We start from the raw sequence: 27,650 nt of genomic DNA on the forward strand, positions 1-27,650 counted from the left end.
GAGTCCCTCTGGCAGTTGCCCATATCACATCAGTGTCGCTGCAAGGGATGACCAGAGAAGGGCTATGACTCCAGGGGCATCCTGGGGGGGGGGGGGGGGGGGGAGGTTGGAAGCCCTGGGAGGTTTTGCTCCACTTGTCTGTGAGGAGGTGAGAGGGATTAAGCACTGCTGATGTCCCGATCCCTGTCCCCAACAGTCCCCCAGGACAAACCAACATTAGTGAGGGGCTTCCTGGTGCCTGCTGAGCCACAACCCCTGAAATTTATCCTTGCCCCACTGATCTCTGCCTCAGTGGGGCCAGCACTGGCTCTGGGCAGTTTCCTACTCCAGAGTTCCTCTTTGCCCTGATCCTTGGGGTCCTTGGTGATCCCACAAAGAAAGGGGGCAAAGTAGTGTAGGGACTGTTTTAGATTAAGATGGAAGAGCTATATTCACAGTGTGATTGCAGTTTTGGTGGAAGAGACCTCGGGAGGACTCTAGTTCAACCACCTGTCATGAGAACTAGCTCTTAGTGGCTATGGCTTGGCCCAGCTGAGCCCTGAAACCTCCCAGAACCAAGATCTCCCACCTCCCTGGAGACCTGTCCCAGGGCTGCTCCTCTTCTGGGTGCATCCCCTCTGTCTCTCCTTGTCCCACAGTTGAGGGGTGCTTGCAACCTGCCCCAGCCTCCCAATGACCAGACCCTATGAGCCCAGCTCCCTCCCATCTCCTCCTGGGTCAAGTAATCCAGGCCCGACCAGTTTGACAGCCTCTGGGGACCTCACCAGGGTCTCCACATCCCTCTCACACAGTCCCTGATGTGGCTTAACTGTCACATCAGGGCCTTTTCAAGCCCTGCGTGTCCCGGAGCATTGGTTCATCCCACTACTACCCCAGATGCACAGTACCATCTGGACCATTCGTCCACTTGAAATCCCCCAGTCCCACCCTGCACCAATTAAGGGAATCATTGTCTTGGGTGTTGTTTTTGAGAAGCTCTCAGGAAAGAAGGGGGCAGATACTCATGGCTGAAGGATAAGCAGGAAACTGTGACAACAAGCATTTCAGGCCAGCATGACGAAGACACTAAAGGGACAAACAGGGGGAAGGGGAATGTCTCACAGCCTCCTTGTGCTGTCCCTGGCAGGGCTCCCTGGACTGTGGGAAAGGGTCCAGGCTGTCAGCATCTCCCAGCAGTGGCCTGTTCCCCACTAAGCCTAGGGAGCTGGCTTTTTGCTGGGACATCTCCATCAGCTCAATGATTTTGCTGTAGAGGTGCTCAGGGGCATTCATCCCCCACACGAAGTCCCAGTGGTTCCAGTCAGTGATGTTCCTGTAGTAAACAATGTTGGCGATGCGGGGCAGCAGCAGGCTGACGTCCCTCCAGTCAGCTGTCCAGTCCTCACCCCCGGACCACACTGCAGTTGGCACAGGCATCTTCTCTATCTTGTAGGAGGGAGGCGTCTCCTGGAGAGACATGGTCATTCCTGAGAAACCGTCAACCCTTGCAAGCCAACTGCTCCCTTCAACATGGAGGTTGGGACTCTGGGTAAGCCTGGCCATGATTTCAGAGGGACGCTGTTCATGAGCTGAATGCAGAGGCTATGGGTCGTCCCCTGGGCCCTCCACCTCCACAGCATTCACACCTCCCTCCTCTGGAAACCAGAACTGCTGCTGTGGTCTCCTATGTGGCCTCCTACCTGGTAGTACCTGGCTTGGTTTCCACTGCCATAGTCAAAAGCTTTGAAGTCTCCTGATTTCACCGCCTATGAGGAGAAGATAGATATCAAGTTAGACACACAGCTGGGCTGGTGAGCATCACTGCACGGATCTGGTGTTTCAAAGACTCCTTGAGGGACCACATCACAGATAGGGTGCTTGCATGAGATGTTTCAGGCCTAGGTACCACCTCCCACACACTCTGAAGCCAGATTTTCTGCCTTTTTTACAGAGCGACCATTTGATTTCCAGCTCTATGGCTATCCCTAGCTATAAATTTACAAACCAAGGAGTTACATGTGATTTTTAAGTTGCCTCAGTGCTAACTCGCACCAGTGAAAACCTGCTCACTGTCAGCATTTTGGATGTAGGATGCTGTCAGAAAACTTCATGTTAACAAGTTTTTATTCAACACAATTAACATCCTTTCTGCTCTCTTGACACTTCAGGCTCAGAGCATACAGCCAGCAGTGAACCTGTTTCTTTTCAGAATTGCCTTCTGTGCTAGGGGAGAAAACTCAGATACCTACATGATAGTTGCTTTGATTAAGAAGACTTTTTTCCACCTTCCCATTACCTATAATTTGGCTCTGCAAGGAAGCACACCTGGGGTGGGGGGGACTTTTGTGCAACCCTGGCTCACAACAGGGCCAGCATCACAACAGGTTGCTCAGGGTCATGTCTGGGCAGTCCCTGTGGACGGAGATCCCCCACCGCTTTGGGCCTGTCTTAGGGAAGCACCACTTGCATGGAGAAGGATTGTTATGTGCAACTGGGATTTCCCATGTTGCAGCTTCTGCCATGGGCTCTGGTGCTTTCACTGTGCTCCCCTGAGCAGAATCTGGCCCTGTCATGTCTGTAGCACCTTTGGGCAGTGGAAGATGCATTTGGATCTCCTGTCACCTTCTCATCTCTCGGTTGAACTAGCCTAGCTCCTGCAGCCTCTTCTTGTATGCCCTGACCTCCAGCCCCACCATTGTCATAGCCCTGCACTGGACTTGCTCCAATTTGTCAGCATTTCTCTTACAGTGGAGACCCCAGAGCTGGACACAGTGTCCAGATGTGGCCTCCCCAGTGCTGAGCATAGGAGAGTAATCCCTTCCCTTGTCCTGCTGGTTATGCTCTGGCCAATGCATAACGCAGTGTGCGTAACGCAGTGCAATGCAGAAGGACCAAATAACAGGGAACAGGGTAGCTTTTCCTGCATCTGATAGGTATTCTGTAGACTTAATTTCTTAGTTTTCTTTTCTCATAAACTGCTAATGCCAAAGAGTATTGACCTTTCACATCTATCCTGAACACACAAGACTGTTAGTGGAGAGATCAGCCAAGGGGGAAAGCATGTGCATTTAAGCATTTCAAGGAACCTACCTGGACCCAGTGTATTATATTTTTAACAGATGTCCCATCAGGATAGTGGGCTGTATACACATCCAGTCGGCTCTGCAAGGAAACATAATCAAAATATCATTGCTTTTGAAAGGAAGAGGAACAGGAGAAGGACTGTTCACAGACTATATCTTTTCCAAACCAGTAGCTGCTAAATCACACTGTCTAGAGGATTAGATCAGCTTCAAAAGTATAACTTCCGTTAAAAATCAATTGCTCTGACACAGCTCCAGAAAAAGAAATAGTCCATGAGCAAACTCTATCATCTTTAATTCTGATCAAAGTTCCCTGAGCTCTGCCAAACCTCCCTTCTTCCGGGGGTGGGAGACAACTACTGGCAGGTCAGCAGAGTTTGACTCCCTACTTTTGAGTGCAGACAACCTCCCTGAAATCAAAAGGGCTTGGAAGCTGATCTCCTCCTCTCAGCCAAGGAAGGATGTTGGCTAACACTGTAAATGAATTTCTGCAAAGCCTGTGCTCAGTGCTGTAACAGGTCCCTGGGGACTGTAACTGTAGCTGAGCTGTGGGAACCATGTCCTGGCACAGTGGCTGTGTTCAGGACCTTAGTGACTATCCATGGTCATCTAGATTCTGCTTGGGTGGTACTGAGAGCACTGATTTAGAATCTATAGGCAGGTAATGGTGGGGCTGCACATCAGGTGCTCTATAATGCTGCTGGGACATGCAGCTGGTCTCTTGATGATAGGTAGCTCAATCATAGAAATGCTAAGAAGCTAGCTAATAATTCATATTCACTTGGAGTCTGGAGTCCTTTCTTATCTGGGGAGAAATTTATGCAGGAGAAATAGAGAGAGGGAGATCTGGCAGAGAGACACACTTTGCTTTTGCTTCATATGTTTGTCCTTGATCATTTGAGGCAAACAGCCGTGCTAGGCTGGGTAGGCTGTTTCATAGGGAAGAGACAGCCGATACGCAAGCAGAGCTGCAGGGGCAGATGTTGGTGTTGGGCACTCTTGGTTGCTGAGCCTCTGAGGTTTGGCTTCCTCCCAGACCAAAATTGAAGACAGCGGAGGAAAATGTGCATGCATACACACCATATTGAGATTCTTCTCATTGTAGCCACCCAGAAGGAAAAACATGTTAGCGCAGGACTTGTGAAAGAATGAGTAGCTGCACAATTCAGGAAGAAATTTCCACATCTTTGTCATTCTCAAGGACACATCTGTTTTGCCAAGCAGAAGCTGTAAATACAAAAGGCAAAATTAACTTCTCGTATTTCCCTTCCTGCAGCCTAACTCACAAATGGCCTTCCTTTACCTGTGGCTGGCCAGAGATGTGCTTGTGCCCCCATGAGCTGTCCCATGAGCTACACAGTGAGTTGATGTGCTTCCCAGGATACCCACGGCAGTGAAACCACTTCCCATTTACCCTTCTGCCCCTGGTGAGATGTGTACAACTCACTCAGGGATGCACTGCTCATGCTGTATTGATGTGCTCACTGAAGGTACACTAGGAAAATGAATGTGCATCTCTTCTTTCTCCTGCCTCTCCCAAGCTTTGGATTTGTTTTTCGCTGTCATTGAAATCAGCAATTTTATACACAATAAAGCTGATCATTACAAGGTGGCCTGGCCAAGAATTCATTAAGTGCCCCCAGAGAAGGACTGGTTTCAACACCTGAAGAGACTACAGATAGCAGGAAGACATATATTTAACAAAGTGATCATGCAGAAACATGCCTGCACCTGAAATTGTGCCTTATAAATCAGTGGGAACTAATTGCTTTCTGCTGCATCAGATAACTCAGGGATTGTGTCTGGGCACAATACCTTTTCTAACATTCATGTGTTCAGTGGGGTAGAATGTAGAGTAATCTCATACCTTAAGTATCTTGCACTGTCTGTCAAGAAGGAACGACATTTTCATGATAGGACTTTTGGTGTACTTAATTGTTGTTACAGGAGCCAGGGCAAAAAATATTTTGATTTTCTGAGCCAGTTCTGGCATGGACGAAAATGCTATGAATGCTGAGAAAGCAGAAGAGCAAATTTAACAGAAAAACAATCTGTGACTTGCCAATCTGTGTTCAGATGCTTAATCCAAGGGTTCATCTGGAACTTTGAATTAGAAATCTGGGATGTATGACTCTTCCCTCCTTTCTGTTTAATGTCAGTGTAAGAGATGTTCAAAAGGAGACAACCTCTTTACTTCTACAGTTAGATGTGACTGATAAAATTCTTTAATGACCATCACTACCCCCTGCCACATTAGCGAGATGAAGAGAACAGTACTGTCATCTTCCATTACTTGCTGCTAATGGGCACCATGAACGTGAAGGTTGTCTTATACCTATGCTGGCCTGGCTGGTGAAAAGAAGCAGCCTGTGTTTCATCTGAAAGTAGAAGCTGTGACCTTCAATGCAAAATTCCTTTCCTTTTGGTGTGGAGCACTGGCAATTAAGTTTTCTAGGCTGAAGTATAGTAAAATGTCCTAGCTGCAACAGCACCCAGGAGTTTACTAGAAGTGGAGCTGTTCAGAAGTCACCAAGAACTTTTCTATTGTCCTAGGAACATGGTAATCCACCCAGATTTCTTATGGAAACCATGGCTACAGTGGGACTTCTCATTGCAAGAGACGTTCTGATGTTGTCTTAGAGTGTAGGCTCAATGGCCCACAAAGATGGGGATGTTCTACACCTGCTGCTTACAAATTCCAAAATGCAAGTTTTCAAGGTTGTCCTTGAAAAAGGACCTTGAAAAAGGCAGTCTCCTGTGCTATGGAGAGAAAGGTGATGTGCAGTCCTTCCTAACACACCGATAGTGGAGCCCTGTGAATAGCCGACGTAATATATTTGCTTCTGTCCAGTCTTCTGCAGAACAAAGTCGATCATTGCTGGGAGGTCATACATAGCCATTTCATGAAAACTGAAATACAGTAATTGTGCATTAGTTACATGGTAACACCGTAAGACCAAAATCTGTGAATTTTGACCAGTTTGCATTGCTTACATACTTAAGAGCTTAATGTCTGAGGCTAATTTTCCAAAAGAAAAATCTCATTAGCAAGGGGAACTCTGTGCTTGGTGAAACTAAAAAGGATCCAAGGGTATTATTCCTACAATGGCCTCATCCCTCCTTGAAAAGCTTTAGTTTTCCCCTTAACAATGGTTAGCTTCAGGGAAATTGTGCAGACCGTGACCAGCAGTGCAATATACCATTTCAATTGCAATATACAACTCTGAAGACCCAGAGCTGGCTCCCATCAGGGTGCCAAAATCAGCTCTGCTCCTAGAAGATGCTCTTTCTCAGAAGGGGTTGGAGTGCCAGTTCCTGCCCATGTACCTTTCAGCATGATGTGGTGAACCACAGTCCTGTAATAAAACGGGCCAAATTGACCACATGCCATAGCTGCTCATCCGCATTTCTAGTCATCTCTCTATTTCACAATGCACCTATTTTACTAACTTTTCTACTTCAAGCATATTTATTAGCCTGGGAAATCAAGGACTGTTCTTACAATCAGCTCTGGATAGGCAGTGGCAGTTTAAAACTAACCCCCTTGTCTCCTTGAACTGTGTTACTGAGCAGAAAGAAAAATCATTTCCTAGGTGTAGTCACAGTGCATCTCTAAAGAGAGGTGTGAGAGATGATGCATGGAGCCTGAACGGGAAGGAGCCAGTCCACCAGAGAGCTTCTGGTGGTGTGAGTGGACTGGGGCCAGGTATGCTCCATTCACTGTGTAACCCACCCTGCCCATTTTTGGGGACATATTTTCTGTGGCATATGGGTGGCCTCGACAAGATCTAGGAGATGGGGATCTTGCATCACTGCTTGTGGGCACTTTGCTGGAAGGTTTGGCCTGGGAGGTCCTTGCAGAGTCCTGGAGAGAGGGGCAGGTGTCTCCACAGGATGGGTCTCTGCACACAGGCAGCAGCGCTCTGCACTTTGGCAGGGCTGGGCACTTGCAGAGAGATGCTGGCACTATGTCAGAAGGCAGGTCTGCACAGGTACCTCCAATCTCTGTGGGCACATCACTGTGAGATTTGGAGGAGGCCACAGCTAGGGAATTAGATATGCTGACTTGCCTGCTAGGAGGCACCCGCCTCTGCCTAGAGGTTAGTGACAGGCAGAAAAGTTTGCTAGCTTTTGTAATCCTCTCCAGCCTACCTGAAATCCCAGAATTCTTCCTGGTCAGATGAAAGATACTTGTGTCTTCGGGACCAGGTGGTCCCACGACTGTTTCCCAGCCAGACGTCATAGTCAGAGTCTGCTAGTATGAAGCCAAGGCTGTTGTTAGCCAGATTTTGAACCCAGTTGCTACCTTCTCCAAATATCCCATGCTGAAGAAACACAGCTGGTTTGGGGTCTGGATATGAAAGAAACAGCATATTTCATTAAACCAGAATTTCTCTATTGTACTCATGCCAAATTCAGGCCAGTAAAACCTCTGTCTTATTACGGGAAAGCGTCCAATACCCTTACTAATACAATATCTCCTGTTGAACAGAAAATCTGGAGAGAGGGGATCAAAAGAGAGATGTTAAGAAATCTTTCCTGTAGTTGTCTCGTGGTTGTTCCCCTAGTTATCTCAGGCTGATGAGCTGCTAACATTTCAGATCCCACGTGCTCATTCCCATGTGCTCAACACCAAGGCCCCCAGCTGGTCATGGCAATCACGTGAAAGCTCAAAAGCACAGCCTTGTCCCTGAGACAGTTAAATTGCAACAGTCACAAATTTATGGGGAAAAAATTAAATGAGGACCTCTCTTAAGATACTTCTGCACCCTCTGAGCCTCAGAACCAAGTCAATGCTTGTTATCAAAGGTGGTTTCTGTGTTGCAGGCACATTTTTCTCTGCTGGCTGATAAAGCCTTGATTGTAAATCAGAGAAATGCTATGGGTTTGGGATTTTTGCTTTAACAATAAATATTCCTCTGGCCTGATAAGGTTCATCCCTTCCCTCAGATCTCAGGTGGTTGCTTGATATGCTCTGGGGTTTTGCTGGCTTGCTTGTCAAATAGAGCCATACCTCTGTTTCCAGGATTTTCTCTCCCATGAGGAATTCTGTTCAGTCTTACATAATAACCATCATGAGTCAGAACTTCATATTCCTCACTGGGGTACCCTCTGTAGCGGATCATTTGACTCTGAGAGAAGAAAAACAAAGTTGGAAAACTTTACATAGCTGAGATGTTTGTTTGATTTGGAGCGCATTCCTCATCAGTTGGGATATCTTTTTAAACTGTTCGTATGAAACAGAAGTACTGCAGGAGCTGGGCCTTCTGCTTTGTCCGGTGTGTCTGACCCAGCTGATGACCTCTTTGAGATCTTGCTAGACAGAGTGCGCTCCATCCAAATTCCCCACCCAGCTCCAAACAAAGAGAGCTGAGAGGGCAGAATCAGCTGTGGAGAGGCACAGAAATGTCTCCACACCAAATATCACTTTCTGCACTCTTCACCTGACAGAATGGACTGAACACTCAAGAACCTCCAGTTAGGAAAAAAGTATTTCACACAAGGTGTGCTTTCAAAAATTCACAATAATTAAGCATCTCTTCTGCAGAAAAAGATCAAACAATGCGAACTACAAGGAAAAAGGAGACATTCACTTTTGAACTCATGCCAGTGAGCAGTTACTTAAAGAGGACAGAACTGGGCATGGGACCAAAAGGTAGCAGGACTCAGATGTGACATGTGGCACATGAATATGCGTTCTGGAAAATGCTCCAAAAATGAAGATTGAAAGCAGAGGGATTACTGACATCTGACATTAGTAGCAAAACACGTTATGTCTTGCTCAGAGCCAATTTACAGAGCAGATAAGATCACAAGTTTATGTAACTCGCAGAGCTGGGCTGACTGGAAGAACCTCTTGTGGCAATAAGAGAAGTTGTATAGGATTTAGCAGGACTCCTGCAGTTCTACCTAAACTTTTTTAATGTTTAAAATTCAACAGATTGGAAAGTTCCAGTCTGGTGAAATCAAGTTGTGATCCTGCCTACATACAGCTATGCTTGTTTTTTCACATGGTTGGCAGGAGAGATTAATGTTGGCAGTTTTATGCCAAACTCTTCAGTCTGTCTAAATACATCTTCAGAGACTTTCAAGACCTTCCAAGACACCTGACACAGCCCTGAGCAACCTGCTGTAGCTGTGACCTTGGCCCTGCTATTAGCTGGGGTCAGACTGGAGACCACCACCCAGGGTGCCTCCAGCCTAAGCCTGGCTGTGATTGTATGTTCATGCCTTGTAAAGCACTACTTATACTTTGTTCTTTTTAGGATAACTTGTTGGGTTCGTAATTCCTGACTGAGATCCTGCCTTACCAAGGGACACAGAAGAATGCCAAACTGTTTGAACACAGAGGAGAGGAGCATTCAAAATTTTCTGCCCTCAAGGAAGATGTCTGATCAAATACACACATGGGATTACTTCCTTTTCTAACTGATCTACTTATAATTACACTTATTGCTGGGAGGAAGAAGACTCATTCAGGAAGCAGGACTTGTTAATAAAGGTATGGAGACGACATAACATTTTACAGCTCAACAAAGCCAGCACACATGGTGATGACCACAGCAGCCCAAGCCACATACCCTCCATGCCCTTTGCAACCCTCTGTCCCCCAGCTACACATCTGTAAATTTTCAGACTTAGTGGAAAAGCAAACTTCTCCTGACTTACAACATTCATGAATGCCTCTGGATTTACACCCTTTTTCTTCCTGATGATATCCTCTGAGTTCGCAGATGCTTGTATCAAAAGCAGGATTGCAATAAACATCCACATCTTGCATCTGAGTAAAACAGTATGTTTTTTAATAACATTGTTATGAAAGCCTGTCTCTTCTTGGTCAAGCTGGCATAAGTTCCGTTTGTATCCAAACACCATAAATCATAAGCTGGAGGTGGGGAGGAGTTCCCAAATCCAGCTTCTATTGCAGTCCGTGCAAGGCTCTTTTTAATCCTCCACACACACTGAATCTGGTACTATGTAAGACACATTTTTACAATTTTAATGGTAAAAAGAAGACAAACAGCTTTATAATACCAGAATGAAAATGTTGGAAAATGTCAGTAGGTTAAATGTCATATACGTAAGAACGATACTTAAGAATGATACATAGGAATACGTAAGAATGATATGTAAGTATTTAAACTATGCAAGGAACACATTTAGGTTGGCTCAGTTATGACTTTGTCTATACTTTTGCTGTTTTTTTTATTGCTTAACTGCTGCACTCAAAAACCACAATTCACACAAGCATCCTATGTACTGAAACTTATAGAGACTTGTAGGAGACTTGTAGAATTATAAATGTAGCTAGAAAACATCAGAAAGCTTTTGATCTCCTCAGACCTTCCTGTCCTGAGCAGAGATGTATTCTTAATGTACAATTAATATATTACTATATGTGATTTATAATGCTTAGCCAGGCTCTTAAAAGTTAGACCCTAAGTTCTACTCAGTTGCATTAGTTGCAAATTTTTTCACCAGCCAGCTGGTTACCTTCCTTCTTCCTCTTTCTATTTGCTCTCCCATGCCACAAGATGCACCTTCCATCCGAGGGAATAATCCCAGTGTTCACAGTAACTCCCTCTACAGTATTAACGAGAAGCAATTTGCTGAGAAAAGAGCAATCAATGCTTTTTTTACCCACAGAAGGGTAACTCCAATGCAAATCTAGATGAGGAGGAAGAAAATACATTACCAGGCAGAGCCCACTGTCGTATCTGGTCTGGTTGGAGGTATGAATGACAGTGGCTCTATCTACACCAGCATTAAAAAGAGTATGCTGTGTCAGAGCCCTGCTACGTCAGTGGCACGCTGGACCACATCATGAATCCTCCAATTAAACGATGTGCACACTGGTCATATCTTGGGTAACTTCCTCTGCTTCACCTTGCGGTCATGACTTTCATGCTTGCAAAGGATTATATTTCTGAAAGCAGCCAGAGTGGTGCTGCAGTCAGGAATCTCAGCTATGGATTTGCATCTTAAGCTCATGATAACTATAGTCAATGCCACCAACATATTTTCTCTTTAAAGGGTCATTTCTTAACTCCCAGTGACCTTCGAAAATGCCCCGTGAAAGGACTCCTGTGGCAAGGAAAGGATTAGGGCTGCTCTCACTGCCTGTGTAGCCAGCTCTGAGTCCCTGAAAAATAGCAAGGGAGAACAGCATTTATATCTGACTCTCTGTAAGCTTCACAAGGCCTCAAGAACATGCTGATCTCTCTATAGACACACCCAGGACAGATCAGGTTTTATTGGCTGTCTGGGTGGGCAACACTGAGCGATTATACCATACTTTAAAAGCAGCACAGAAAATCTCCACATCCCCCTTAAACTCAGGGGATGGTATCTGCAAATTGCAATTTGCAAAATCTCTGCAATGGTTTCTAGCAAAGCACCAAGGTTAGCATCCTGCCGATGAATTGCAGAGCAGAGCAAAGTTTATACAATGCCTCTATTTTGCTGAAGCTACATGTATTGCACAGAGCAAACGTGTTTGTTCTCCACCCCCATCATGTGATGTTATAACTGCTGCCATTCTGTAGGTATTCAGTAGCCACCTAAAAGACCTGGCTAAGCTTACGGCTGCCTGGTACACTGTTTGATTATACAGTTCCTGAAAGTGGATTAGGCTGATTTCAAATATTCATACCAGCTATAGTCTATGTGCGGTATGTGAGTTATGAAACACGCTCAGCTGTCTCACTTCTACAAAACATGTGTGTCTCTCCATTCACCAGACTGTAATTTTCTATCATCGCCACAACCACTGCCATAAAGGGACTGCGTGTGTGGGCGTAACCTTCCCTATGATGGGTGCGGCCAGACCCTTCCCTGTTTCGTTAGTTTACTTTTGTCCCTACCTCTACTTTAGGCTTTTGAAAATGTCTTCCCGCTCATGTGAGTACAAAAATCCCACTAGATACAAGCTAAGATGGACTTTACTTCTTATCTAAAGGAGGACAATTCCAGTGCCCATCTTAAGAGGACTGAAAAATGCCCTATGGATGGAGAAACCAGTATTCAGTGTGTGTTTTTCTACTTTACCATCAAGTTCCCCTCAACAGCATAGAGACAGACCAATCCTAAGCGGGTCCTATCCCCTTACATCCTCCTTCAGTGGACCTGGAAACAATTACAATCTGCAGTTCACAGTTTCTCAGCTACAGTGAGAAATGAGGAAATGTATCAAATGATCTGTCTTGTATCCATCTTCCAAGTTCTTCATGGTACCAGACTGGTAACCAAGATCAGCTACTGGTGGTACTCACCGCTGCTCATCTCTGGCCATCAGCGCCATGTCTCACTGTGGCCTGAGTACAGGCTGCCACCAAAATACAGGAGGTTCAAGACAGGGTGGAGCTGTCTTGTCACCATATCCTCAAAATGGGTCTGCGATGTATGGATGTATGCCGTGGCAGGGACTGCTAGGTATCCAACATCTCTAAAAAGCAGGATGAAAAGAGAGGTGCCAAGACATGGATTTAACCACTGAAGTTCAAATCTGGGACTGTCAGTTCAAAGCATTTCTCCCATCATTAGCGAGTCTAGTTTCCATCTGCAGAAGTGGCCTCTTTTCTGTGACTCTTTTTCGATGCAGCCGGGCAATAGCATGCAAATTTTTACCAATTATATGAATTTTGTTCCAGGAATGTCTCCAAAGCAGGCACTGTGGGAACCCCCTCCGCACTTCAAATATGCTCTCCCTATATGGTCAGCTACTTCTTCAGCCACTGTCATGTCTGTCATCTTCTACCTCTGCTAGGTACTAGTTTCTGAGTTTGGAAAGGCATCTGAGAATTCTCCAGCATCCTCAGGCCATGGGCTTTCATAGCAATATATCAGCACTGTGGCTAGTGTGACATTTAGCGCCGGCACTTATATTTGTGGTAAGAGCCAGAGAAGCTACTGACAAAGATCAGCTAGCTTTTTACCTAGAAGTTCTTGCGCAGCTTAGTCAAAAGAAGAAATAAAGATGTTAGAGGCTTGTCTAGTTCAAATAGACATTGTAACACACAGGTGCAAGTTTAGGGGGAAAGAGTAATAGTACTGTGATACTGCTGTGAATGTACATTTGACAGAATTGTAAATAAGCACTAGTATTAACCTACAGGGTCAGGATCCCATAATACATAGAAGGGCACATAACTAAATATTAGGGAGACTATCATAGGTACCTGAAAAATTAAACTATATAACCACACTTATGGCATGGTTCTTCAGTACTGCTGTGGGAACTAATGTAAAAAAATCAAGACCATTTAGAAAGGGGAAGATATTTTATTTAACTTTCTAAGCAAGTAGACCGTATCCGTCAGCACTTGCATGCACACTTTGTCAGAAGCACCAAAATGTGTGTATCCAAACAGTCTGGCCAGGGTCACATGGAAGACAAGGGATGCCAGCTACTGAGTCCTCAGTATGCCTTCTGGATTCCTCTTGATTGCAATGACAAACTCTTTCTTGGACAGGTCTCCAATATCCTTTAGGAGTCAAAAGTTATTGTGATGCCATCATTTGCTTCGGCATCTTGTTTACTTCACCCTTCATAAATCTTAGGCAACATTGCTGCCAGGTGTCTTTTGGTTTTGTGTTTGGGAAATCATAAGACTATAATCCATCTTCCTGTTGGGATAACAGGAGGAGAAACAGCCCATAAAATATGCTGTATTTTCATTGCTGTCCTCCTTTTATTAGGTTCAGGTCTCTGCTGAAGAGTCACGGGCTTTGCAGTGCATCATGGTACAAGTAACACATTCCTCAGTGCTTACCAGTTTGACTGCTGTTAATCAAGCCCTTGGCTATCAATGCATACCATTCTTATAACTCTTGCTCTGGTGTTTTTTTCTGGTGTTTTCACACATATATAGGTCTCTAGACCATATGCACAGGATAACAGTAGTTACATTCTATCTTCTACCCAAGCAAAAGGGTAAGAAAGTCACAGGTAGGGAGATGCTTAACTAGCTGTCATCTGGTCTTTGCATCCTCACCAGGGAAAGAGAATATCATTCCGATTTTAGCAGTAAGAGAATATTAACTCTTGTGTAATCCCTGCCAGACAAATATGATTTTCTTTGCAGTAATGTTAGAGAGCCTTGCTCAAGTAAAAAAACTGATAAAGAAAGTTGTGCTGAACTGGTTGCACCTCTCCTAGTTTAAAGCCCCTCAGCTGGGCTGGGATATCTCCAGCATCTCTGATTATGCAGTTAGTAGGGATTTACGCATGGTAGAGTTGCATAGTCAAGCTTGATGAACCAGTGAATTATTTTTACAACACCTTGCTAGAATTATTCATGTAATAACTTTATACACAGTAGTAAAACTGAGTCAAGCAAAGTATAAATATTTCCTAACATGTTGATTGTGAAGTGAGATGTGGTGACCAATGGTTTGTCTCAGCTATTCCTTCTCCTGGGTCTTCATTCAGATGACCCTAGAACAACCCTGAGCTTCTTGTACTTGTCCTCTGAGCTTTATCAAAAAAGTAGTTTGCGCAATAGATTTTTAAGTGTTTTTAAAAACTAAAATGGTTTGTTCTGTTCATGAACAGACCTGGGCCAACTCCCACAAGCTTTCTCTGTAAGTAAAAACTAATATTAATCAAATCTGTTGTAATATTTTTCTTGGGCCATTTTTTCAAAGTGTTAGGGAAAGACTGATTTGGCTCAGCTCAGCCAATGCACTGGTCACAGCTGTAAGACATCTTCATGGAGCAGTAATCTGTTTCACACAACATGGTCCTTGGCTCAGCTAGGAGAGTTGCAGCTGTCAGGAATGGAGACCAACACAGACCTGTAGAAAGTGCTGGAGGTAGTTATACCTAATGATGATTTTGGCTAACCATAATTTTCCATGGCCTTATATCATTCCCATCTGCCTAAAGTACCAATAGATGAACATACAAGTCTCAAGGATCATTTACTTAATCTCTCTTTCAAGCTTTCATCTAACATTCTCAAAAGAGGATTTGGAAATAACATAGGAACTAGCACAGAAATTGTCCATAGTTACTAAAATAAGAGAACTACATGTCGCCGATTCAGTAAAACTCTGGATCTACTCAGCAATGCCAGACTGTTGGAAACTTTTGTCATGCTTACTGTTAAGGATCAAAAAACACGAAAAGGCAGTATATCATCTGACATAACTAAATGAAACCTTATCCTAAATTAACTCTGGTACAAATCAGATTCTAAATGACAATGTAGGCCAGTAAGTTGCTTAAAGCAGACACCAAAGCAATCTCAGTTTTACTTACAAAAATGCAATTTCATTTTTATACATGTGCCTTTGCATAGTCCCCCTGCAGTAAAGACACCACAGAAGAAGTGCTCACCACCTCTCCTGTGCAGAGACAGCCCTGTAAGCTGAGTGTACGCTTCATAAAAAAGGTTGTTCATGCCTATGCTACATTTTTGCATTTGACTGTGACAATAATAGAAAATTATAGGCCAGCAAACATGGTGCAATTACCATATTTTGAATGGGATGTGACACTTTCAAGCCCTTCTCGCCTTGTGCCCCATATGCATGTAGATCAACAATTGCTTTGCATGCGCACATCTGGAGAAGGTTAAGTAAGTGGCTGAATGAGCAATACCCTGCACACCTGTGGGAATATGAACGAGGTTGCTTCCCTCGCTTACATGTGGAGAATAAAGAGAAAGCATTGCTGTACCATGAATACATCCACTGGGATGGTGGAGGCCTGGATGCTGGGCTGTGAAGTCTAAGGGTGGGAGATTGAGCTGATCCAGACCCTGACCTGCAGACTGATGTCCCAGCCCAGCCTTGGCCCATCCCCAACCCCACTGAAGCGCCTGATTCCTGGACTGGGGCTGCCCCCAACCTGCCCTGCTCCCTCATGGGGGCAGTGGGACAGGCCCTGGCTGCAAGGAACTGTCCTGCCAACATGGAGAGTGCCCTCAGCTCCAGGCCCCAGCCGTCGTCCCCTGCGGCACCCTGACATCCTTGTTCTATCAAGAGAAAGCTCAGATCCCAAAGTGACAGGCTTCAGACAATGAAGGATTCCAGTCCTTGCAAGATCAACACAGCTTTGAGAGCATCTCTTAGCCTGGATCCTTTAGGGGACCAGCAGCACCTTGCTTCTTGATCCAAGGGTCGGGGAAGCAGAACAGTACCAATATATTCACTTTTGTCTCTTCCAGAAGTTGCAGAAGGGTAAAGGTGAGCTTCTACCTCCAACAGAGAGATGCCTCATGGAAGTTACATCAATCCCAGGGGTGTCAACAGCTGCATGCGAGAGTTCAGGTCATAGTTTTAGGCTTAGTCCACTTAAGTCCTCTTAAATCTTACTTAGTGAAGATCCTAAGTTGTTTACAGGTCTTAGCCTTGCGTGAGTTGTGGGCTTGGCATTATATAACTACACAGCAATTGACTTTGTGACTTAATGTCACATACAAAGAACCACTATTAACCATCAAAGGTTAATTAATATCTAAAAGTCCCTGTATAACTCAATCAGTTTACTTATTGAGGCTATCTTAGATGATAGCCAATGAACACCACAATATTTATGCTACAAACACCTAGATTAGTTACCATGCTATTTCCTTTCAAGATGCACCAGTTCAAACATCATTGATCCTCTAACATGAGATGGAAAACAAGAGTGTCTAAGGAACCTGTTCCAGAAAAAATTTAGTACTCCCAAAAACTGATTTGGAAAGAACTTCACTAAAACTGTCAGCCGTGGGAAACAGCCAATGAATTAAAATAATGCGATACAAAAACTACACCAAAGAAGCACAGAAATGTCAAAAACATTATAAACCGAAGAGGAAGAAAAGAATGTAAGCACTGTGTTTCTTATAAACTTTCAGAAGTTAAAAAGTTAGTACTTTTCACGAAAAATAATAAATTCTTACAGGCTTTTAGAAGCCTGTTGGGGAAAGGTCTTGCAAAGCTTCGGATGTTTATTTACAAAGATATGAGAGTCTTCTTGCATTTGACATTCATGGCACGAACGCAATACAGTGCCAGAGGAATGCTGCTGTAGTGCAGAGCCCTGCAGTGAGTAGTTAATCCCATGGAAAAATGTCATTACAAAGATACCAAGTGAGGTACCTAATCACCCTATTTCCAGATAGATCATATCTAACCTATAGCCTAATTTTTATACCCAACGATTATCTAACCCAGGCTGATTTTTTTCTTTGGTCAGTTCTTGCTGTAAGGGTGGAAAGAGTGCCTTTTATGACCTGTCTTCCTTCGTGATTCCCTTTGACTCAGACACTGCTTACTTCTGTCCTCCCACATGGATGTGTACCAAAAGTTCCTTCCTCCATCTCCAGATGCCTGGATGACACAGTCTGCCACTAAGACCCTCAGCCTGACTTTGCAGAACAGCCGTGCTAATCTCAACCCCCCTCCTCACCTTCCAGCCTGCCCTCCAGAAGCTGATGTCTTCCCCATAGAGCATGGGATGAGGGCTGTTGGTCACATCATGGGACAGGGGGCACAGTGGCTACTACACTGGGGGCTGTGGGAGTCTTGAGATCCTGAACGAAGGGACACTTCTTGGAGACTCTCTCTTAAATTTCAGCCAGCCTTCATGAACCATGTCTGAACTTTGATTTGTTGAGTTTGGCCCAACCTGGGCTGGGATTGAGAGGATAACAAAATTAACATCTCTGCCACAAAGGTCACTGGGATGAATTTCAAGTCGCAGCTCCAAAGCCTGAAGTTTTCCCAGGCAAGCACCACCAGAGTGTTATTTAATATACTGCAGTACAGTGCATTTCCCCCCAGCCTTGCTCTCAGAAACAGCTGAGCCATTTTGGTGGGCATTTGCAAGCATTACAATCCGCTGAAAGCTGTCCCTGAGCACAGGAAATGTTGGACAAGCAGCTTCCTCTTGCTTGTACACAGCAAAAGATCTGTGCTGAAAATCACCGTGTTCCTCAAGAGGTTTAAGGCAGTACAGACACAAAGAGCTCAGTGGATCTTATTTTACTTTATTATTATTTGTACAATTTTGTGGAAAGAGGGCCTTATCCTTTGCCCTGCTCCTAGACATACTTTAAAAATAAAGTTATGCAAACAGGCAAATTCATAATTCCTCCTCTGAACAATATATTACTATGAAGCATAATCCAAAAGCTGAAATAGAGTTAGACTTCTTACTGGCTTCCACCAGACTCTTCTTCTCTCTCACATATATAGAAAACAAAAGCTTTTCCTGAAAGTCAGTAAAAGGTGACCTTTTCTACATGGTTTGCGCCTTGGGAATATTCCTTAAAATGGTGCAAAATGACGTTTCTTAGTAGAACTTACTGAAAAACCTGTTGTGCATGAGCAAATATTATGTGTATCAACATGTATTTTGAGAAAGGTGTTCCCTGCATTAGCAAAATGGACAGTTCTCATTGAAAAACACCTGCTCTTTTCATTGTCATTGGGCAGAAAGTTTCTAGCTACTTCAAACCACAAAAGAAAGTAATGAACTTCAGATTCTTGGGTTTCTTGATGTAGAAGAGTCACCAGATAACAGGTAAAGCTATACTGGCAGGATTGACCACTTGGCGCACCATGTGGTCTTGTCTGAGCATACCTACTCTCATAAAACCACAGCATCCAAGACAGAGCTGAGCTACCATGCCAATGTTGCAGCTGGAAACTGAAGCATAGGGAGGCCAGAGCCCCACAACAGTGATCAGGTGCCAGACTCCACTGAAATCACTTGTCCCTGGACATCCACGTGTGTTAGGTTCCTGGGAAATTCAGGGTCAAAGGGCCATGCCAAACTTCCACAGGGACCCCAACCTATTTAATACAAATCCTACATGATTTCCCTACCAGTGGTTTGGCATGTATACCTCAGTTGCCAGAGTAATATAAATGCAAACCAAGCGTAGCAGTTTAATGAACCTTTTTCCCCTCTTTTTTTTTTCCTCATTTAAAAAAAAAATAGATGAAGCCCCAGAAGATAAATGAGAAGTCAACAACTATTGCCACTGTTCCAACTCTAGAGTTTCTTCTTCATCAGTTCAAGAATTTCTCTGTATACTTCTTGGTATGCTTTCACACCCCAAAGAAAATCAAAGTGGACAAATTCAGGAATATACTTTTTGTATGCCACATTGGTTATACGAGGTAATGTTATATTAACATCTTCAGGGGCTGAAATCCAGTCCTTGCCACCATACCATGCAGCAAGTGGTGTTTTCATATTTTCCAGCTGATAGAAGGGAGGCGTAGTCTGGAAGACAAATAAGATAGCTTGAAAAGGGAAAGGCTGCAGAGTCATGTGCAAGTCTAAAACACAATGAATTCCTGCATCACTGGATTACTACTTGGAATTTCTTGTCTATCCAGTGGGACAACACAGAGACTATCACTGGAGATCCTGCCTTGGACTCCCACAGTTTTCATTGGAGAGTCAAAAAGTCAACGCTGAAAAACATCATAGAACTCTTCTTTGTAAGAAAGGTATTAATTTGACTATGCAAGGTAGTTTCCATAAATCCAAGCCTACCCCAGTCCGAGTCACAGGAATATTTTCACTGTCATTTTCTCTCTTTTCTTTTCCTTTAAAACTGACAAATAAGAACAGTTTTCTCTTACCTGGTTATAATGGAGCATGTTGTCCTTGCCGTAATCATAATATTTGAATTCCCCTGTTAGATAGAGCTGGAAAAGAAAGAGAGATATATTTATTTTCTATGTATCACAGGGGAACATAAGAATGATAAAAGCAGATGAGAAAGAGTGGAAAACTGGTTTACCCTTGCATATTTTGCAAGATCAGAATGAAAAACAATTTCTGATTGTTTAATCTATTCTATTAAGAGCAAAAAAACTGGACAAATTTAGTGTGCTAACTGATGCCTTAGAAATTATGTATTTCTCTTAAAAATTGTAATAAATTGACAGACTAATTGGACAGAAATGTTTTAGGATGTTTTTTTTGAAATGTCGGATGTGTCATTTCAAATGTAGATAGAAGACCAGGTTTCATATTCCTCTGGGATTGAGGAGGAGGAATTTTGTCCATAAAAATGATGTCACTATCAAACAGTGATTTGTTTTCACTTAATTGATCAGAACAACACTTGCGATATCTACAGGAATCAAATTCCCATCTTGTATTGGGCAGACTGCACTACTGCAGGCAGCCAACTTGTCCTTTCTCTATGCATATGTGGGTCTCTGCAGTGTAGTGCAGTAAGAGGAGACCTGGCCTCTGCAGTGTAACAAGCTCCTTTCCTCCTCATGGTCCAGTGGAGGCTGGGCAGCTGGAGCCTGGACCCTGGGCCAGCAGGGAGCTTGCTGCCAGCTGTCAGAGGCAGGAGCTGGAGATGGCCAGGGAACCGTGCTGCTCCTGTGGAACAATTCTGCCCAGATGACTTGGTGACACTAATTGTCACACATGTGCTAGCACCTTTCAGGAGGAGAGCTTGACCATCAGGAGGAACTCAGCACAGCCTGCAAATTTGCCTGGCATGGGTCACATCTCTCCTGTGCACACACAGCCTACCTACAGCAACCTGCTGCTCCCAACCCTCCTCCTCTCTGGGGTGACTGGAGAGCCTCAGAGTGTAAATGTCTGGAGGCTGAGGTCTGTCCACCACCTGAGGTGGTATCTAGAGTACAACCAAGAGCTAGCTTCAAAGAAGATGCAATTCAGGCCTTTGGGCAAATTTCCTTTGACTGTCATAGTCAATGTCTACAACAGAAGAATATGAATCAATGTATGTTTTCAATGATTAATAGTTATTGATAATGACTCTGTTGACCCTCAGCTTTTAGCCTTTACTCTAACATCTCTTGTGTTGGTTTATTTTCAGTCTTTTGCTTCCAGCTCCAGCTCCTACCAGATCCAAAAACTCTGGCTTATTGTTTGCTGAAAGTCATGGTCAAAAGAGCTGCATCCGCACCACCATTTCATGTCAGATTTTCACTTTCTGTCTAACATAACTCTGCAGGGAGAGCAGTGCAGAAATTATACCTAAGTATTGAGAAAAGGGCCTTGGTAGCTGAGAGAAGAAAACATGGGTCCTGGTTGCATGTTATCTTATTCTGCAGCAGGAAATATTACCTGGCGCCAATGTAGCATGTTTTTCAGGGATGTTGAATCTGGGTAGCGGGACAGATAGACATCTATGCGGCTCTGCAAGAACACGTTGGAGAGATTTATTCTCTGCGTGGAGGGGAATCCCATTTGAACTAAATTTGATCCAGTTCAGTAGCCACAAAATGGATCTTTCACTCACTCAGGCTAGCTGGATCTTTTATTCACACAAACTGCTTCATTTTAGCTCTGTGAAGGCATCGCTCAGCCATGCTCCATGTGAACACACACTGCAGACAGCAGCAGAAAGGGTGCCAGAGAGCTCCCTCCAGTAAGCCTAGCAATTTTCATGAGATACTGGGTCGTGATAGGAGAAGATATGTTTTTCAAACAAAAGCAGAACTCTGTATTTTGAGCTCAGGGTCCTTTTGCAAAGACGATGTGCAGCATATCACAACAGCTTACACATTAACACATTCCATCCTTGGAAAACTAAACAATGGCATCGATGCTTTCCTTCAGAAATAGTGGCCCAGCTCTGCTTGGGCCCAGCCCTGGCCAAGTTGTTATTGTTTGGTACTCTCAATGGATCTGTCACCACTTTTACTCGCAGAAGCTGTCTCTGAGAGGATCTAGCACTTGATATTCCAGTTGGACCTAAAGAAACAGTCCTTCCCCCTGTGACTGGTGCCATCCAGGACAGGCCCCAAATGGTGGGGGATCTCCATCCTCAGGGATTGCCCAGACTTGCCTGGACACAACCTGAGCAACCTGCTCTAGCTGCAATGTTGGCTCTGCTAGAGCTGGGGTTGGACCGGAGCCCTCCACCCAGGGGTGCTTCCAGCCTGAATTATTCTATGACTCTGTGTTCAGTGTAGTGGAGCACAGGGAAAAGCTTATATTAGTGGTCAAATATGTTTTAAAGGATCATAGTCTGAAGAATCTGAGGGCCTACCTCTCTCAGCAGTCAACTGTAGGGGAGTTCATTTCGTAATAACACATTTTTGCTGTTAAAACATCTGTGAACTAACAACTTGCTTAGTGAAAAAGAAACCACAAAAGTCCCAGGAATACTGAATTAATTCCTGCTTTCTCCCCTTCTGCACCATCCACTTTAGCAGGACAACAAGCTCAGTGAATCTATGACTTTATGAACACTCCAGGCTTCCCTCTTCACATTGCTATGGTGTCAATGCAAAAGCATCCAGCCTTTCAGGGCAGGTGTCAAAGGCCAGATTTTTTTGCCAGAATGAAAGATGTAACAGGTCAGGAGAACGCAGCTAATTTACAGCACTGTTTTAGCTGCATTTGATGCACTACATCGTTCAAGTCTTTGAGTCTTTTGCCTGACTCACAAACCACTAGGTCCCGGAGCATCCCATCCCATCTCTCTTCTGGGATGCCTGCAGTACAAAGTTAGCGGTATAGCCAGCCCAGAAGTCTGTCCCACTTTCAAAAGTGAATGCAAACAGGATACTTACTCTTTTTCTGAAGTTAATTGCACATCCATATCAGGCTCAAACAATGCAAGACTAGGTCACTTAAGAAGGAATCTGGAGTGTACATACCACATTTAAGCTGTTGGTAAACCCACCAGGCAAGTAAAGGACCAAGGAGCAAAGGCTTTTAAAGATCGAATAGCCGCACAGTCGGGAAGTCACCTGCTGCAATATCTCACCATTATCGAAGACCACTGTGCGTCCTAAAATGAGCTGTGAAATTCAAAGGCATCAGTGTGGTTCATATAACTCTTACACGGCACTCAGAAGAGGGCCCACAAAGAGAGGACAAATCTCTGGAGACGACTTCCCAAGACAGGAACCTAGGCCCTGGCACCATGTGGCCGACCCCGACACAGGGTGTTCTGGGACATGCACTGAGCCTTGTGGATCAGGAAAGCTGTGGCTGCAGCTCTGTCTACAGGGGCATCTCAGACCACCTGAACTCGCTCTGCATCTGCCTTTGATTGGTGTCTGCATGGTATGCTGTGCCATCAAGGTGTAACACAGAGACAGCCATGAGCACTGAGTACACTCACTCCCACGCCTTCTGTATGAGCATGAATGTTGGCCTGGAGGCAAGACTGGCAGGTCCCTCTCCACCCTTTGTATGGACTCATGCTCTTACTCAGCTTCCAGGTGTTTCCCTGCTCTCTGCTCATCCCTGAAAACTGCTGTCTGCCTTCCTATAGCTTTGCCATGCTTCATAATTCTGTCTTTTGTGACTTTTCAAAAATGATCAGGACCCTGGAAGAGGATGGTTTCTCCTAGGAAGAAGGATACAGAATTAATATCTAGAAATAGCTCTTTGGCCAGGCCTGGACAGCAAGAGGTTTCACATGGTTTAATGCATCATAGTCTCAAGCGTATAGGTACAAATTTAACCTTTTCAGAACAAATGAACTCAAAGCAAAGGGAATACAGAGGGCAAAGAAATGGAAGTGACATATAAATACTGTGCATCTTGGGTGCTGAGACCTTCACATTCCCACCTTAGTCCATTTGTTTCATCAGCTTCTGCAAACCCTTTTTTCTGCTGAGACCTTTCTGAAGTGCTAACTCAAGAACTGACCACCAGCCCAAGCTTTCAGCCCCTTCTGCTTTCTTCTGCCCAAAAGAGATTGCTGGCAATAAAGGGTAATGCTGGTCTTCGTTCTCCTTCACTGATGATCTCCAAGACCTTTCCTGCCTGACCTTGTACTATAGGCCCAAAGGAGCAGCAGAGGCAGTGAATGTGTGAGGAGGACATACCTTAACCAGTGTCTCAGGAAGGTTTAACAACTTTACCAAGGGTGACTTCATATTTGCGTTTGTAGTAATAGGAGCCAACGCAAAGAACATCTTGATTTTGCGATCCAGCTCAGGAATGGAAGAAAATGCAACGAAACCTGCAAGAGTGGGAAGGAGTCAGACCTTGCCCTGTTATTTCTGAATGAGTTATTGACTCCTAGATGTATGTGCTGGTTGGAAGTACCACTGGAGGCTGCTGTGCTTTGCCAGTGCTACGGCTGGTTGGTGATGTGACCTGAAGCCTTTGTTGCCAACTCATTTCAGCTCCCAGCTTGATAGTTTACTCCAGCTGCAGCTCTCACAGGTCCTCTTAACTGGCAGAAAGCAGGTATCTGACAGCAGTGTTTTATATCAGAAACCTTTGCTGCAATTACTTTTAAAATGTCTCCATCAAAACTGCTCTGTTAATACAAACCAGGATTTTTACCTGCTCTTCCCCCCTCATTGTTATGATGTGCTTTAGTTTATCTTCCCCTTCTATGCTCTCAGGGAAAATACTGCCATTCATGAGGTGCACAGCTTACATGATTCTGCCAGTGCAGATTGCCAGTGATTTCCTCATAAATACCTGTGGTGGTGCCTTGAGAGTAAGCCACATAGTATAATTGCTCCTGTCCAGTTTTCTGCAGAATGTAGTTGATTGTTGCTGGAAGGTCATACATGGCCATTTCATGAAAACTGCAATGAAGACGGGCACATAAAAACATCATTGTTGCTGGCCTTGGGTGCTGAGATCACCAGGCACTACATGACAAATAGTGTTGCTGAGCATTCCCACCAGCATGAATACTGGATCTGTGCTTTGTCCCTCTGGATTGCAAAATCGATTTGCTATTTGTCTTAGAAGATTTACACATTTACACGGGAAAGTGCCATTTGCTCCCATCTCCTGGAGGAACCCTGGAGGCTGGATGAACACCATTTGAACATGAATCTGTATTCTGTTTGCAGAAAAAGGTAAAATTCTTGTCTATACCGTTCACAGCTGCATTAGGGAAAGAATATTTGGGGAGCTGGCTAGGGCTCTAGCACATATGGGCACCCATATCTTGTCATGGAGATGTAAGTGTATGCCCACTGGTAGATCCCACAGCTCTGTCAGTGGAGCTCCAGCCTATGAACGTGCTACCTTATGAAACAAAACAGGCAGATCTACTGGCATTTCTGCTGCTTCCTTGAAAATACCTGTAAGCTGAATATTCCTCCTGGTAAAATGAAAACTCTTTGTGTTTTCTTGACCAGCTGTTCCCTCTGCTGTTTCCTATCCAGACATCATAGCCAGCATCTGCGAGGATGAAGCCGAGGCTGCTGTTGGGCAAGTTAGTAACCCAGTTGCTTCCCTCCAACACTAGGCCATGCTGCAGGAGCACCACAGGTTTTGGAGCTGAAGAAAGAAGAAATGGATCTTTTTTTCTCTCAGCTAACATAATTGACCATTGACACTCCAGATATCACTTTGGCAGCACCCCACTTGGGTTCATCTGCACTGTATACTCAGCTTTTTCGGAAAGGTGTTTTCTTTTTGGTGAGTGAGTAGGCTGTTTGGTAATCCCAGGGCAGAGAAAAATGATAAGCTGGAGTTGAAAAATAAGGTGGAACTGAATGGAGCATGGTGAATCATGCTCGCAGGAAAGCAACTGTGCCCCATGTCTGTCTGGACATTGTGTGTGCCTTCTCCGTGGAAATTGCTCTCCTCATGGTGCCCTTTCTCTGGCCATGGTACTCTTGGGTCTGACCAAGAGATGTTGAAAAGCCAGCACACTCTAGGCTTGCCTCCCTCATGCGTGTTTCTCTCATGGCACAGCAAATATCATCCTGCTCCACTGAAAGAGACACAGATCTGGAGGGGTCATTTCTTCCACCCACTTCTGCCCACTTCAAGACATATGGCCAGATCTCAGCACCTCAGAACAAAATTAAGACCTTTTCTACAAAAGACTAAAAAGTCTGATGTGCCATAGGAAGAGAGTGGAAGCGATTTAGTGGTTAGTGGACTGGAAGAGAGAGTGGAGAAAGACTTAGGTTGGAAAGGACCCCTGAAGGTCTGTATTCCAACCCCATACTCAAAGTAGATAGATTCCCAGTTACAGTAGGGTCATCCTAAGGATATCTGAATTCATATGTTGGAGCTGCAACCAGGTTGCAGCATAAAAAAGTTGGATTAAAAGTCCTTTTTTTCTGCTCTTCCTTTGGTCTCTCTGTTTTGTTGTTCTAAGACTCTCAGCTTAAGACTTAAATTTCCACCCTGGAGAGCTGAAGACAAAGAAGTGTCCTAAACAGAAGTCTGGATTATTATGCTTATTTATCACATTAATATGCCAGCCCTCAAATTTCACAGGAGAGTGAGGTCCTGCCAAGTATGCATCACCCTCTCCACTTTGAAACAGTGGTTCAATGCAAGAGCCAGAAGCAGCAGAAATGGCGAGATGACATTAGATTTGACAGGTGATTTATTTTTACTAACAAATGGCTCTTAGCTGCTCCACAAGGAATTCCTTACAGATGCATAGGCCCATGACCTTAGGTCATGGATTTGGTTGTCTTTGAGCAGGTATAAAATTTGGGGCGAGATTTCTCTGTTATGTTCATTCTCCTTATCTTTTTCCTCTTGTGAAGAATATCCTCTTAGAACAACAAAGCTGGTATGATGCATACATACATTTCTTCTGCTCCTGAGGTTAATCCAACAGGGAAGGATGTCTCCTTGAGTACCCAGCCTCCCCTGGATCTCTGAATCCCATGACAAGGCAGCCCTGCCAATGGCCTACTCTAGCCAAGCAAAGCTTTCAGGGCTCTGGGACCAAGCAGACTTTCTTCTGGCACTTACTGGGGCAGAACATGCTGGAGCCTTGTGACTCTGCTTCATGGGAGGTACCTGTACTTCCCAAGTTGTCTCTGCCATGAGGAATTCTCTGCATGATGAGGTAATAGCCGTCAACTGTCACGACTTCGTGTTCCTCGTAGGGGTACCCATGGTAGCGAACAATTTCACCCTGAAGGAAAGAAAATAAAGAGTGGGACAAGTCACCAGGCAGGTGAAGGATCTCCATCCTGGGGGCTTTCAGTGTTCAGCTGGGCCAAGCCACAGCCATTCTGATCCAGTGCTGGTGACTCCTGCTGTGAGCAGGAGGTGAAGTAGGGACCTCCCAAGGCCCCTTTCTCCAATGCTGTTGTGATGTTGTGACTTCAGCTAAAATTCTTGGCAGGTATGAGTTTCCTTCATTCCCTGAGCATGATTCATAAAGAAAAGCACACAGTAGATTCGTATTCTGTGACCAATGTTTCTGAAGAGCTGGGCAGCAATGAGAGGGAACGTCCAAACCTGAAACAGCTGTTTTGGCCTAACACTCCCTGGATGAACTATCCCATAAGTCTCTGCTCCATATATAAGCACAGGGAGAAAAAAGCTCTAATAAATCCTTAGCCAAACCCTGGTAAAGATATATAAATGGAGACTGTGGGTTTTGGCCAGACTGGAAAGCTGGTGTTGATATGCTGATATATATTACAGCAGCATAAATAACTTGTATGCCCAAGCTTTGAGCTTTTTGGGGTGGACAAGAGAATGTTCACATAACGTGAAAAAGAATGCACAGAAAACACAACTTACAACATCCATGAATGCCTCGGGGCTTGCATCTGTCTTTCCAGTCAGTCCTTCTGACTTTTCAGTACTGCACATTAAATAAGCAATGGTAACAAACAGCCACATCATGGTTCTCTGCAAAACATGTTAACATGGTGAGCATTTTAGAGATTGAT

General features: G+C 44.5%; 2 protein-coding genes across 2 annotated transcripts; both read right to left on the reverse strand.

The window, feature by feature from the left end:
• Positions 1 to 1,065: 1,065 nt before the first annotated feature.
• LOC106495292 (putative lysosomal acid lipase/cholesteryl ester hydrolase) lies at positions 1,066 to 9,836 on the reverse strand. The gene is made up of 9 exons (XM_013955744.2): positions 9,732 to 9,836; positions 8,077 to 8,194; positions 7,215 to 7,413; positions 5,863 to 5,972; positions 4,930 to 5,075; positions 4,143 to 4,289; positions 3,070 to 3,141; positions 1,680 to 1,745; positions 1,066 to 1,446 (listed from the first exon to the last, which is right to left on the reverse strand). Exons 1-9 carry the CDS (start codon positions 9,834 to 9,836, stop codon positions 1,066 to 1,068), a joined length of 1,344 nt encoding a protein of 447 aa, XP_013811198.2.
• An 8,235-nt stretch (positions 9,837 to 18,071) lies between these two features.
• Positions 18,072 to 27,600, reverse strand: LOC106495298 (lipase member M-like). The gene is made up of 9 exons (XM_013955749.2): positions 27,499 to 27,600; positions 26,716 to 26,881; positions 25,074 to 25,272; positions 24,457 to 24,566; positions 23,850 to 23,986; positions 22,668 to 22,811; positions 21,127 to 21,198; positions 19,653 to 19,718; positions 18,072 to 19,287 (listed from the first exon to the last, which is right to left on the reverse strand). Exons 1-9 carry the CDS (start codon positions 27,598 to 27,600, stop codon positions 19,054 to 19,056), a joined length of 1,230 nt encoding a protein of 409 aa, XP_013811203.2. The 3' UTR covers positions 18,072 to 19,053.
• Between the last annotated feature and the right edge of the window lie 50 nt (positions 27,601 to 27,650).

Source organism: Apteryx mantelli, chromosome 7 (genome assembly GCF_036417845.1).
Source record: "Apteryx mantelli isolate bAptMan1 chromosome 7, bAptMan1.hap1, whole genome shotgun sequence".
Taxonomy (NCBI): domain Eukaryota; kingdom Metazoa; phylum Chordata; class Aves; order Apterygiformes; family Apterygidae; genus Apteryx; species Apteryx mantelli.